At 41.1% G+C, this 14,980-nt stretch overlaps 1 protein-coding gene across 1 annotated transcript in view; it reads right to left on the bottom strand.

Annotated features, from left to right (window-relative positions):
• The window catches only part of ush2a (Usher syndrome 2A (autosomal recessive, mild)), a 500,620-nt gene that overhangs the window by 76,069 nt on the left and 409,571 nt on the right, over positions 1-14,980 (bottom strand). The window contains exons 54-57 of the mRNA XM_060934842.1: positions 14,203-14,401; positions 8,361-8,468; positions 7,973-8,156; positions 5,514-5,671 (exon numbers count right to left, since the gene is read on the bottom strand). Coding sequence (XP_060790825.1) covers positions 5,514-5,671; positions 7,973-8,156; positions 8,361-8,468; positions 14,203-14,401 — 649 coding nt within the window. The remainder of the gene's footprint in view (positions 1-5,513; positions 5,672-7,972; positions 8,157-8,360; positions 8,469-14,202; positions 14,402-14,980) is intronic.

Here is a 14,980-nt window from a genome sequence, read left to right as displayed (position 1 = left end):
TATGGAAGAATGGGCTAAAATTCCTCCAAGCTGGTGTGCAGGACTGATCAACAGTTACCGGAAACGTTTAGTTGCAGTTATTGCTGCACAAGGGGTTCACACCAAATACTGAAAGCAAAGGTTCACATACTTTTACCACTCACAAATATGTAATATTGGTTCCTTTTCCTCAATAAATAAATGACCAAGTATAATATTTTTGTCTCATTTGTTTAACTGGGTTCTCTTTATCTACTTTTAGGACTTGTGTGAAAACCTGATGATGTTTTAGGTCATATGTATGCAGAAATATAGAAAATGCTAAAGGGTTCACAAACTTTCAAGCACCACTATAAATCTTATATTGCTCGACATTAAGCCTGTTCAGTTTCATTTGCCTAGATTATGTAGTTTCTGGGATATTTGCATCTCAAATAATGTCAAATTTTTTGAAACACCCTGTATATTTAAAGGACTAGTCTGTATGTTTGGGTAAGGAAATGGGAGGAAAAAATGAAGCTTGCAAAGTACAGAGTTTTTCGTGAAGTAATTGTAATGATTCTATGTGTGCAAAGTTGATGATTCCTAACTGGTTCCCACTGATTTCCTTCTCTCTCTCTCTCTCTCTCTCTCTCTCTCTCACACACACACACACACACACACACACACACACACACACACACACACACACCCCTTCTGAAAATCATGACACATTTGAAGACGGAGATCCAGAGCCCTGGTGTTGGAGCTTTGTTAATATTCCCATCACTCGAGCCTTTCATAATTTACAGCAACTAGAGGCTGATAGGTTATTCAACATTTATGAGGCCTGCAATGTATTCCAAGGGGTCTGATTATCTTTACAAATGAAAAAGTTAAATTATTCAACTTCCTTCATTGCCACCTCCCTTACCAGATGTAGTCTTTTGCCCGAGACACAAACCCCGCTCAAATTAGACAGTGCTTTGATCAGCGCTCCCCTGCCAGGCAAGTTCAATCGCAAGGGTCCTTAAGTTCTATTATTTACAACTAATCATGGACTTTGGAGTTTTCCCCACTTTCAAAACGAATGAGAGTCTAATCAGAAATAATGGCACAAAGGAAAGGAAAAGGAATGTGCCATCAGATCCGATATGTCAAATGCAGGTGCGCCTTGAAAATCCACGGCCGATTTGGTATTTGGACTTAACCAACCGTGAGAGATTGTAGTTTAAAGCCATAGATTTTTTTTTTTTTGGCTCTCAGAATGTAAAGTCAATAAACGGTCCAGGCTATGTAAATGTTTTCAGTGGCCACAGGGGCTAGTTAGGGCTTTTAAGAAGTAATTGAGGTTTCTGAACAGGTTCCTCTCATACGAAAGAGGCCTAATGAGATAATAATAACAAAAGATGGACCATCTGCGGCAGACAATCAACGCTGCTTGAAGGTAGCATGCATGAATATATATATATATATATATATATATATATATATATATATATTCATGCATGCTACCTTCAAGCAGCGTTGATTGTCTGCTGCTGATATATATATATATATATATATATATATATATATATATATATATATATATACACACACACACACACACACACACTCGCATGCATGAACAGCTTCCCAAAAAACATACCTGCTCCTTTTCTCCCCCCCAACACACACGCACATACACGCACACACACACACGCATGCACACTCAGCAGGTGGACAGTGTAACAGGCGTGAGCGTGCAGGGTCTGAATGGGAATGAGGGTGTGTTGGACCCTGCTGAAGCACAACCTCAGGACGAAGTGAGAGAGAACTCAGGAAGAAGGGGGGTCGGTTGTTTGTTTGTTCGCATGCTTGTTTGTTTGTGTTCATGCTCTCTGGGTGGGAGAACGCTCAGTCTTGGCAGCCCCACAATGCTCAGCGGGACCCTGCAGATGGGCCCACCGTTGCCTGCGAGTGCAAACACACGCTGATTGATCAGCGGAGGCCAGTGGGCTGCAGACGAGAGGAATCACTGAGGGCCGGCGCAAGGACAGAACATTTCACATCATCTACCTCAGACAGTCAGAGAGAGAGAGAGAGAGAGAGAGAGAGCAAGGGTAAGAGAGAGAGAGAGAGAGACAGACAGAGAGCGTGAGAAACAGAGAGAGAGAGACAAAGAGAGAGGGAGAGTGAGAGAGACAGAGAAAGAGAGAGACAGACAGACAGAGAGAGAGTGAGTGAGGGAAAGAGAGAGAGACAGAGACAGAAAAAAGAGAGACAGAGACAAAGAGACAGACAGATACAGAGAGAGACAGAGAGAAAGAGACAGAGACTGAGACAGAGAGAGACAGAAAGAGAGAGAGCATTAATTAAAGGAGAGTTGCTGCTGTTACTTCTTATATTTAACAGTTATTCCACAAAATCGAGTCGTATATGAGCTGATAGTCGACAAGGCGCGTAGCACCGAGTTGGCTATAATCCATGTACGACGAGATTGAGTGGAATACCAGTTTTATTCTATTCACATTAACTGGATTTTGAGAAACAGAGCATTTTTATTTTTATTTATTGCAAATTTGATAAATAAAAACTTTGTACAAAACATCTTACAAAATCATTTCCGCTTAGAATGTAAACAAACCGGCGAAATGACAGGAGTGATTTGTGAAAAATGTGATAATTCTTGAAAAATAAAAGAAGATATGTTCTTTCCATGAAACACTTTTACTACATATTTTGTTGCTTTTTTGTATTTTTTTTTTTGGGGGGGGGGTTGTCTTCTTTTTCAGGGTTTTTTTTGGTGGTTGGCAAACCAATTTAAAGGTGCATTACCGCCACTGACTGGGCTGGAGTGTGGAACAGGAGATATTGTGGGAAAAAAACTACAGTATATTCTGTTAGCTATTTGTGTTTCTTTTAAATACTTGATAATTTTGGTGTTTTGTTTTCGAGTAGAGTCTTTATTGCATCTTCGGTTGGTTCAGCAACATGCTCTGCCGTTTTGTTTTTCTCTCCTCACGGTATATGAGCTGATAGCCTAGTAGTAGAGTAGCCAATCAGAGCCCGCGATTGCTCATACTGTATCCGGTGAATGTGGATAGAATAATTATATTTATATAGCAGTTAGTTTCAGTCCACTAGGTGACCAACATTCCATGATGTTTCACTGTGCGTATCACGCCGCTCGTCTGTAAAACTTTACTTCCTCATCCGAAACGTTTCCTACAATAGTCTTTGTGACATCAGGACATAACTTTTGACTTAAAATACAAAAGCTCGTCAAAAGGAAGAAGGGACATTAATTTTACTGAAAGAACCTTTCACAGGAATGTAGAAAAGAGTGAGTCAGCTGAAGAGCTATAAAGTGAGTGTGGCTTCTCCAGGATCTATTTCTGCTAGCGGAGTAAACATCAACAGAACATTTGGTCATATTGTGCCTAAAGTGTCACTTACTCAATATTAATTTCTAGTTTATAGAAGTGCTGAGATGCTGAATTATAAGTGATTGCACTTCACAAGTTTGCACTAAGGTATGAATAAAGTTAAACTTCTTCTACAGCCTCCTTTACATACACTACCGTTCAAAAGTTTGGGGTCACTTTGAAATGTCCTTATTTTTGAAAGAAAAGCACTGTTCTTTTCAATGAAGATCACTTGAAACTAATCAGAAATCCACTCTATACATTGCTAATGTGGTAAATGACTATTCTAGCTGCAAATGTCTGGTTTTTGGTGCAATATCTCCATAGGTGTATAGAGGCCCATTTCCAGCAACTCTCACTCCAGTGTTCTAATGGTACAATGTGTTTGCTCATTGCCTCAGAAGGCTAATGGATGATTAGAAAACCCTTGTACAATCATGTTAGCACAGCTGAAAACAGTTGAGCTCTTTAGAGAAGCTATAAAACTGACCTTCCTTTGAGCAGATTGAGTTTCTGGAGCATCACATTTGTGGGGTCGATTAAATGCTCAAAGTGGCCAGAAAACTGTCTTGACTATATTTTCTATTCATTTTACAACTTATGGTGGTAAATAAAAGTGTGACTTTTCATGGAAAACACAAAATTGTCTGGGTGACCCCAAACTTTTGAACGGTAGTGTATGCACCGATCACACCTCTTTATTTTTTTGCGAGTTCCCACCCACCAGCCAGGTGAAGGCGAACACATGCTTCCAATGAGACACATGAAGCCAGCGAGCCTCATCTATTCGACCCGCTGCTCATTTCTCACTTTAACGCCCTGAGAAGAAAGCGCTGTCTACCCTCTTCTGCATACATGAACTCACAGATGCTCGTGTTCCTCTGATTGACACTTAAAAGTACACTTTAAGAAAAAAACAAAATTCCATCTGGCATCCTGAAAGGTTCTTTGTGTTGTCTTTCTGGGGAAATATCGAATTGCTTCTTGGTAGAACTCTACGACAGAGGATTTCCTTTTGAGAAAAGATTTTAAAGCTAGACGGCCTTTCGATTTCATAAGATCAGTGAAATTTAGTTCCCTCTGAAATTTGGTCATTGTGAAATATGTTTACTTCTGTAATATCTCACAAAATATCAGGCCATTCAGTGGCTGGGAAGTTATTTAATTTGAGGGGATTAAAGCAAATAATGTGCATGAAATCACTTGCTTCACGCAGTCAAGCAGACAGAGGAAGTCCGTGTGTGTGCGTGCATGCATGCGCAGGTTTACCTTTGAGCGTGCACTGACAGTTCTATCATTCTGTCACTAAACGAACAGCTGATCACACCGAGGTGCTCGCTGTCTGCCGATATTTATTAGTTTGGTCGCAATACAGCGTCTTTTCTTCTCGCTTTCTGTTACTGTAGTCGCTCTTTCATGTTTCATTCGCACACTCACATCCTCCATTTTTCTCTCCGGTTTCAAATTTGGATCCCACAATGCCTTGCGCAAATGCGGAAAGCCCACCACCATGTAATGCGTGACGTAGTATCTTGTATTGCGTCATGGTGAAGCAGGAAAAAATAGCGGAGAATTTAGGGCCACGTGGCCCTAAATTCATTAATTGTTCTATTTAAAAAAAACGGACAAAATTTCAAGTCTGTGATTTGAATTCAGTAGCTTTCGGGCCACTAAACAAAAATAACTGGGTGTCAGGGAAAATTCGTTTTATGACCTACACCTGAAAAATCTAAAAGGCCGTCTAGCTTTCTACCTTAAGTAGAATACATTTTGGGAAAATAGATATGTTTTAAAGCTCTTTTATACACACTTTAGGAACTCTTGAGGAATCAACTAAACAACAACAACAACAAATCAGCCAAGTAAAGAGAAAGGCATTAGCCATAAAGTGCAGCAGGAACTTTACACAGCTCCTCAGTAAATCACGCTAACGTTAGGAAATCCTCCACTTGAGTTCGAACGTCTGGCTAATTGATTCTCTGCTACGTCCAGCCGACGACTGCTTCGCATAACAATCCTCAGCACGCTCCTCGTAAATTTTCTTCTCCTCACGAAGACTCTCTCTCTGGCCGAAGCATGGATAAATCACTGCTCAATGATTGCTAAATAGAGAAGGTGCATTGCGCAATAGGGTGAAAACATTACCTGGGAGTGACCACGCGACAAAGACAGAGCGCGGGCCCAAGACGCTGACGTTATACGGAGCAGGGATTTTCTCCGGGGATGACACGGGGGTCTGGATGATGTACTGGCTGCTCATGCTGCTTCCAGCATCGGTACCGGCCTCCAACTCATAAACGTATCTGCAGAAACAGAGTCATAACGGAAACATGAGCGTTGACTTTGACTTGATGGCGTTAATGCAAAAAACAAAACAAGTTGATGCCTTTTTTTTTCATTTTTTATTAGTATACTTCAAGTACTTTAATGGAAGGCTTGCTGTTAATTTCCCTTCACCAGCAGAGCTTAAAGCTCCCAAGTGGATCGATAAAGGGTGATGCTATTAAACAGATGACAGTGTTAATGCAATGCTGATCAGTGCCTCCACAGTGATCTTTCAGACGTCTGATAGATGCTCCACGCGCATGCATATGAACGGCATGCACACGCGTGCTTATAAAACGCTAAGAGGAAAGCTCTTTCAACACGGACATGACTTCACAAGATAGATTTCGCCTTTTAACAGCGCGACGTGTCAGTGCGGAGGTCTGCTTTGGCAACAGGCGTGGGTCATGTTGAACATTCAAGGCTTTTAATTTGCCATAAAGTCTGTACACAGCCATTAATACCGCCACATTAGCTATTGTTCCAGCACTATCCCTTGAAAATAAGGCCATCGGAAATCATACACTGCCAATAAAGTGCATTAGCAGTGCAGATTTGCCACTGAAAACGTTTAACACGAATTCACGCCAAGCCAGCACGTGAGACTGTACACACTCAGCAAGCATGAGATCTCGGAGAATAGCATGCACAATATGTCTGTGTGTTAGATATAAGTGGCAGAGACACAGTGTGTGTTTATATCCAGGCCCTGATAGGAATAAAGAGACAGGAGTATATGTGTGCACAGCTCTTTGCATGGGTGTAAGATATAATTGGCAAACGCGCTGAGCTGCATCAAAGGAAGCGGCGTGTTCCTATCAGGTTTGCTCAGATCTTTCAGAGAGGGAGCGTAATATTTCACTCATCAGCCGGACTTTCTACAGTGGTGAGGAATGTGACAGCTAATCAACACTGTCATAAATAATCGATGAACGTGGCCCACCGGTTAGCTGCTTCCTGCGTCTCACTATAACCTCGGCGGATAATGAAGCGAGCACTTGCTATTGTGCCGCTGCTCACCGAGTTAAATTGGACAAAGGAAAAAGAAAAGGGTCGAGGAGCGGAGAGGGGAATGCCTTTTGGCAGGTCATCTGGAATTACGGCAAATTAAATGTCATGCCTCAAAGAGACCCTCTTTGAAGCGAGCGTATAAACAAAGACGGAACGGGATGGGGGTTGACACGGTGACCTATACAAACCATCCAATCACAGCTCTCTCATGGTTTTGACATGTTAAATATGTGCTGTCAACATGGAATGACATAATGTTTAAAAAAAAAAAAATCAGGAACCACTAGTGAAGCTTTGAATGACAAGTTGGGCATTACCTCATCTCTCTCTACAGATAACATAATGAAAACAAACAGATTTATATTGTATCTTAAGCTGCTTATTGGACACAGCCCGTCTTTTCAAATATTTACTCTCTATATTGCATAAACAGCACAATCCAAACGCATACAGGCAGCGCGCGTGTGTGTTTTTTTACACAGATGAAAAAATCATTCTACATTCTACATTTTTGTGCCTCTGAATGTTCAAATTTTCCAAACACACGGATGAGAAGATTTAAAATGTGAATTATTAATATTAATTATAAACAAATCACCAAAAAAAAAAAAATTGTGGTTAGTGTGGATTTTCAAAGTGGATTTGTATTTTCTCATGTTCGCAATTGCTGAAGATACAAACAGTTAAAAAAAAAATCGCACTCAACTGGATTTCATTCCCTGTAGATTTATATTTATATTACTTGTATGACAAATTTAGTTTGAGGAAAACATTTGTCTTTATCCATCCACGAAAAAAAAGCACATGCATAACACACTGTATCATCTACAGTATAATAACACTAAGTGGCCAAACTGAAGGAAATAATAATAAAAGTTAGAAAAGGACTGATATGAAAACGCCATTATTATACAAGCCAAACGTTCTTTCATTTAATTCCAGTGACCAGGATTTCTGTATTAAAATGCTAAGAAAAAATAAATCAAAATAAATGTTATCATAGTTCCAATGATGGGAACAAAAGGTACTATGAAAATCTCATTCTGTTTCATCGTATTATAATTGTGTGACTGTGGGTGATACAGCAGTGGACTGATGAACACCTTCACAACCGACGCAGCTGTTTATTAGCGTCGATTTAACAACTGCTTTCTGAAAACCTGTTTATGGTTCGGTATGAGGCCGGCTCTCTGTTTGTTCTTAAAAAGCGGGGGATTAGGAATCACTCCGAACAGTGTTTGAAAGCCGAGTGTTGGCCGTGACAGGACCTGGTGTTCGGCTGCAGGTCGGTGTCTGTGTGCTTGCTCTGGTGTGGGCCGCTGGTGTACACACTCTGCCCATCACGCAGAAGCCGGTAGCGTGTGAGACGGCCGTTGGGTCGGGACGGCTGACTCCAGTAGAGCTCTACGGCCGTGCTGTTCACCAAAACGTGCCTCGGGACGGCCCAGACGCCTAGACAGGAAACAAAAGCATCCCCTTTTAACTCTTTAAATGAAATGAAACGGAGAAAGCATTACAAACGTCTACTGAGGAATCAAATCAAATCAAATCAAAATGTGCAAGTAGAAAAAAGGAAATGCAGTGATGGATAGGGAGATGTGTATGTGTGTATGTGTGTGTGTGTGTGTGTGTGAGAGAGAGACAGAGTGCAATAACCTTCTGGTGCATCTTGCAGCGTGCGGCCCATAGATGGCTTACTTGCTCCGCAGCCGGCCACCGTACAGGCAACGAGCACGAAACTGTAGTAAGTGTACGGCTGCAGTCCTGCAAACACAGCACAGATACACTCAGCTAAGTGCTACACACACACACACACACACACACACGCCAAACTCTGACTGAGAGGAGGGGTTTTTTTTCAGCTACATTAGACACTATGGATTGATAATAATGACAGATTAACAGATTACTCTCATGAGTAATTTAATTACTGTGTTGCTATATATATATATATATATATATATATATATATATATATATATATATATATATATATATATAAGCCATGTACGATGAGATTGAGTGGAATAACTGTTTTATTCTATCCACATTCACTGGATTTTGAGAAACCGAGCATTTTTGGCAAATCCGATAAATAAAAACTTCATACAAAACGTCCGACAAAATCATTTCCGCTTAGAATGTGAACAAACCGGCAAAATGACAGGAGCAATTTGTAAAAAAATGCGATAATAATAATTCTTGAAAAAAAAAAAGATACGTTCTTACCATCAAATACTTTCATTCCATATTTTGTTGCGCTTTTTTTTTGGTATTTTTTAGGGTTTTGTTTTCGAGTAGAGTTTTTATTTCGTCCTCGGTTGGTTCAGCAACACGCTCCGCCATTTTGTTTTTCTCTACTCACGGTATATGAGCTGATAGCCTAGTAGTAGAGTAGCCAATCAGAGCGCGCGATTGCTCATATCCGGTGAATGCGGATAGAATATATATATCATATTGTCATTACTTTTTTTTTTTTGTTGAGCAGAATGTAAATACAAAATGACACAGTAACTAATCTTCACTAGACACAACACTAATCTTCAAATGTTATCGTGCAGACAAACAATTCTGCCCTTTTTGCACTTGAACTATCACTGTGAGCAAAATATTCTTTCTCTTCCAGAAAACAACAACATCAACACCAAACAAATGAATAAATTCTTACTCAGACGAACTATTTGCATGGAGTTGTCGTGTTGTCGCAGCTCCTAGACGCAGAAGTGCACACTTTGTGAGCTGCTGGTTAGTATTCCATCCACCTTCCTTCATTTAACCCAAACACAGATCAATGTTTTCAGAACGCTGAATCGTGTTTGGGTTAAGTAAAGAACTCTTTCGAGCATACTAAATACAACGGGACAGCCTCTCAACACTGCCTTTAAAGCTCGGCTTCACTGTTGCCATGCATGCCGTGTGGCAAATAACCTCCTCACAACATTATTGCAGTGATACTGAATCTTTATCAGGCTCCATATTGGATCCCGTTGGAAGGATCTCTTGATTTTGGTGTTGACTGACACACAGACACGAGCAGCTCTTATGCTATAGAACATACAGTACCTCCTGCACTTTCAACTCAATCCAGATAGAAATATCTTATACGATCCCTGATCGTGAGCAGCAAGACGGTGGTCTAGTTCTTTACTAGACCACTGTCTGATGTCATCGAAATGTGAAAATGCTTATTATACGACGATTGTAGTATGATTATTATTTTTCACTCCAATATCTAGGTTCTACAGTTTTCCTGCAAACTCAAGGGGGCACTCTAAGTCTGATTATCCAACGTCGATAAAACTAGGGGGAGAAAAAAAAAAACAATAAAAAAACCAAAGAGAGACGGTACAATCATTTTAGCGCTCGCCCCTTCACGCATCCCATTTGTAGCGCGACGCTAACACAAAGTGAAACAACGCCATAACTGTCATCCAAATTGTTCTGTACAGTGCAATGAGGAAGTGTGGGGTAATAAATGACATAAAACAGTCGTTTATTGACAAGCTGCCATTTACTGTTTGCATTAGAGAATATGAGAAGATGATGGCCGCTCGTCCCTTCTCCCTAAAGGTACCAGACTGAAGGAGAAAGATCTGGAAAGCTTCCCTTGCTGCACTGGAAACACCTCTAAATAATTAACTACTGACTTCCTGTGTACAATTGTTTTTTGTTATTAATTCCCACCCCCTGTCTGGAGGGGATTATGGAGTGATTTGTGGGTTCCACATGACGTTGGAGATGACCTGCGATGCCTTGTACAGGCTCGGCTTCCTCCTCGTCCCTCCGTCCCTCCCCCACTCTCTGCTCAGGCATAATTTAGAGAAGGTTGAGGTTCCTCTCTTCTTCTTCTTCTTCTTCTTCTTCTTCTTCTCCTCCTCCTCGCTCCTCTCATGTGTCACAACATGGCCACTCAGATGTGTGTTCTGTGACAGAGAAATATTAGCTCCGAACGGGAGTCAGACAGGACGTTCACAAGCTCCGAGCGCCAGAAACCAATGACTTTGAATGTTCATGTTATGTCTGCGTGGGGGACAAGCCATTAGAGCTTGTAGCACATTAAATCATCGAGGTGTTTAGCTGTGTCATTTCAAACAAATACGCAGAGAAATTACTGCCTCGGTCTGAGCAGCAGTTTCAAAAGAAAGTCATCAGACGTTAAAAAAAAGTACGGTCGTTTTGGTAAAAACGTAGTCATGTCACTTCAAACACAATCCAGCTGTGCTTAGCGTCAATGCATGCACATAATCATGCGCAACTTTTTTTTTTGCTCTGGATTCTATAATAATAATAATAATAATAATAATTTTTTATCTTGATCATCAATATCATTTAAAAATATTTTTCTCTCTACATTTTATTTATAATTTACACATTTAGTGGCATTGTAAATATCATTTTAACAATAGTGTTATTTAGTTGTTGTTTTTTTCAGTTTATTTATTTAGTGCTTAATTATAGCATAGCTAATTCTAGCACTGGCGGGATAACGTCTAGCGGTATAATAATAAATAAGTCATATAAATATCCAAGCAGGATGTTAACAATAGTACAAAATAACAGTGAAATAGAATTAAAGTCGGACTATGCCTTCTGATATTTTTTTTTTCAGTTTATTTATTGAGTGCTTAATTATAGCATGGCTAATATCAACAAAGTCTGAGGATACTGTTATTCGTTAATTAATTAATTTACAGATCCTCAGTCAAATCAAATCAAACCATGGACGGGAACATGCAGTCATTTATATCCTTAAGAACATTCATTGTGGATTTCAGCGTGACTTTAGCACGCCGATAATTTGTGCATCTTCTCAGTAAATATTGCCCGGGTTAAACCCGAGGAGTTGAGTTGAGGAGAAAGTCTTGAAGTCATGATAATTCTCTCAGTCTCTCTTTCCCTTTCTCTCGTCTTGAGGCAGATAATTTGGCAATTAAGTCTAAACAAAAGGGCATCGCTGTGCAGCGGCACTTTCACTGGAATCACAGCGCTTTCGTCTGAAGATGCTGCGAGTGCCTGAGTCAAGGTTAACTTATTCCAACACTGAGGTCAATTACTACGAGCACATTTTGTTTGCAAATGTGCCATGGTATCCTTCTCACTCTCTTTCACCCTCCCTGCCTCCCTCCCTCCCTCTCTCTCTCCCTCACACACATACCGTAGCTCTCTTCACTCGGCTGCGTTAAGTGCATTCAAAGTCCAATCTTTAGACTTCCTCAATATGAAACACTGAGCCGAGGAAAAAGCTGCGATTCTTTCACGTGTCATTTTAAGGACTTCAGTGTTCTACCACTGCCATTGGCTTTTCTCATACTGTTTTTCAGGTGGGACTTGAACACAGAGGCTGCTGCAAAGTATACATTTGTGTGTGAGAGAGACAGCGAGAAAGAGAGGGAGGGGCTCTAATAACACAATCATGCCACACATTAGGGACGCAGAAGATTCTGGACTCTTTTTGTCTTTCCTTCAACATGAACACGGACATCAAGGCCTGTCTCTGCCTCTCAACAAGTCCTAAACACGCTATCCTTCTCACCCGCCCAATCAGCCGTCACACCGTGACGCGCCTATAGTCCCGGAGCAACCCATTGGCTCTTTGTGCTCCTGCTGAGATGTGTACCAACTCCAAGGCCTTCAAAGGAAACGGCTGAAAGACGCTGTGCTGAAATATCTTGACTTCGCAGAGAGCTGCTTGGGTGCTCTGGAAGAATCCTGATTTCAAGCTTACCCACAAACACGCGCTGCTTTCCAGGACTTCATTCCAGCATGGACTGGGTTCAGATGTGTGAGAAATGACAAAGCAGAGACCTCCTGAGGGCGGAAGCCATGAAAACAGGTCTGCAAATCATTGAGTGCAAAAGTCCTAACTCTTCACAGCATCCAGCTAAACTCACATCAGACCTCACGTCTCAGTTAAAGAAGCGAATTTTTATTTCTTTACTTCTATAAATGAAGGCGATTTAGCATGGAGATCACTGTCTGAAAGGGAGCGAAACGCTGCTGCTCACTCTGCCTGTGTGCGTTTTCAGCATTCCCAGAGCTGTCTCTCTCTCCCAGGACGAGCTCTCAGCACGCCGTTTCATTCATATTAATTGTGACTGGAAGAAGATCACACGCTTCCCAAAAAATATGCGCCCCACTCAGATTTGATAATCATGCCATTGATAGTGTCGGCAAGCGAGGAGCGACTAGCGTTCGGCTTTTTTTTTTTCCTCATCTCTCGCCACATGAATTATGCAGATCATATTTCCTCCAGAGAGGGACACTTAAAGCACATATGTCCTATTTACATAGACACATTTACATAAATGTTTTACAAATGAAAAAACGGTTCATTATTATTATTATTATTATTATTATTATTATTATTATGTAGTGGTAGTAAATGCAAAATAACTATACTAATAAAATAACTATCATAAAATAACTGTACGAGCAATATATACATGTATACATCTTTAGCTATTATTATTATTATTATTATTATTATTATAATACTAGTACTAATAAACTACTATTGTGCATTATTATTGTGCATATGTTTATATTACTAATGAACTGTAGTAATTTTAGCTTTTCACCTTTTAATTAAAAAAAATATAATTTATTATTTAATAATAAATTATATTATTTATTTATAACACATTATATTATATATTTATAATTTATTATTCAATAATAATAATAATAATAATTATTATTATTATTATACCACTGATACAATAATTTTACAATACCAATATCCCTCTTGTGATTCCATGAGAAAAAGCAAAGCTCTGGCTCTACAGAGACAGCCAGTCTCTCAGCACGTGCGAAAAGCTGTGTGTTGTGCAGCTGCCCGTTTCCGTGCGTCAGGCTCGGCAGGGCGAGCGTGCGTCCTCGTGCAAACTCTCGGCCCAGCGACGGATGGCTCAAGGCCAGAAACGCAGCTCCACTCCTGGGCAGATATAAAAGAGACCCCACAAATCACGGGGTGCCCTGGCACCTGATGGGCAGGGCAGCACGCTCATTGCGGGAATCTGGTGTAAATTCAGTCATTAGATTGCTTCCAGAAAACAGCGTGCATAAATAAAGGGTTGTCTGCACTGAGGGGACGCTGGAGCTACTCCCTCTTCTCTCCGTTACTGCTGCTGCTGCTGGAGGTGTGAGGGAGTGACTGCTCTCAGCTGCCAGATAGATTCATCACTCACTCTCAGCATGCACACACACACACACACACTTTTACTACTAAATGAAGTCACATGATGTACACACCATGCGGCTAACATCCTATATTCTATGATGAGTATTCGATACCGAGTTGTGTTTATGAAATGTTTCTTGAGCACATGTCCAATCAACAATCACCATGTGACCCGAAACTGAAGAGTTTTCACTTCAACGTTAGTTTACTCAGGAATAACTAGAACCACCTTCACACACTGGGCTTTTAACCTGCTTATACAAAGTGCCTCAAAAATGCTTGTGTAAGATCAGTGTAAAACACACACACACACACTACCTTGGACTGTGTGCTCCATGTCTCCGTGCGTGTGTGTATGGATGGGGCCCACTCCAGTTTGGTTAACCCGATACTCCCGCACTATACCGTTAGGTTTCGATGGGGCCTCCCAGCTGATGTGAAGAGTTCTGGGCCCTAGAGCGCTCACTGCTGGAGGAGCAACCCCTTCTGGTACCCCCTGGACAGTCACTGCCACCACCTACACACACACACACACACAAAGGAATTACAGAGCAATTTGCCCTAATGGAGGCTTGGATATCCTTCTCTAATAGAATGTCACTAGTGGTTTCGGTTCTTGTCTTTAGGAGTGGCAGACTATTAGGAGAGGGCAGGGAGAGGTGGTTAAGGTTCTTTCTTTCTTTCTATTTTTTTCTCTCTCTCCCCTGTTCTCTGCTTGTTTGCAGCCTGGCCCAGGCACTAGCCTGATGTGCTTCTGTGAGCCCACAGAGTGTCTGTGGAGATTAAATCAGCATCCTCAGGCCCCCGTGCCCTGGCAGGTAATTGCTCCCCGTGTATTGGGGCCCACAATAATTGCAACTGTTTGGGTAATGCCTGCAGGTGTACAAGTTAATCTCTCCTCCATGCTTCACTTAAAAACTACCAAGTTTGGGAAGGAGAGGAGAACGAGGGAGACGGAAAAGTATCATCAGGGGCCCAGAGCTGGAACAGGGCATCCTAAAAGTGCTGTTTCCGTTCTCTCCTGTTTCCTCAGTACGCCTCGGAGAACAATAATCGCCCGATTTAAAATGGGAAAGTTGAGTTCGTTCTTTCATCT

This window comes from Neoarius graeffei, chromosome 11, assembly GCF_027579695.1.
Source record: "Neoarius graeffei isolate fNeoGra1 chromosome 11, fNeoGra1.pri, whole genome shotgun sequence".
NCBI lineage: Eukaryota > Metazoa > Chordata > Actinopteri > Siluriformes > Ariidae > Neoarius > Neoarius graeffei.
This window is presented reverse-complemented; position numbering and strand designations above follow the sequence as displayed.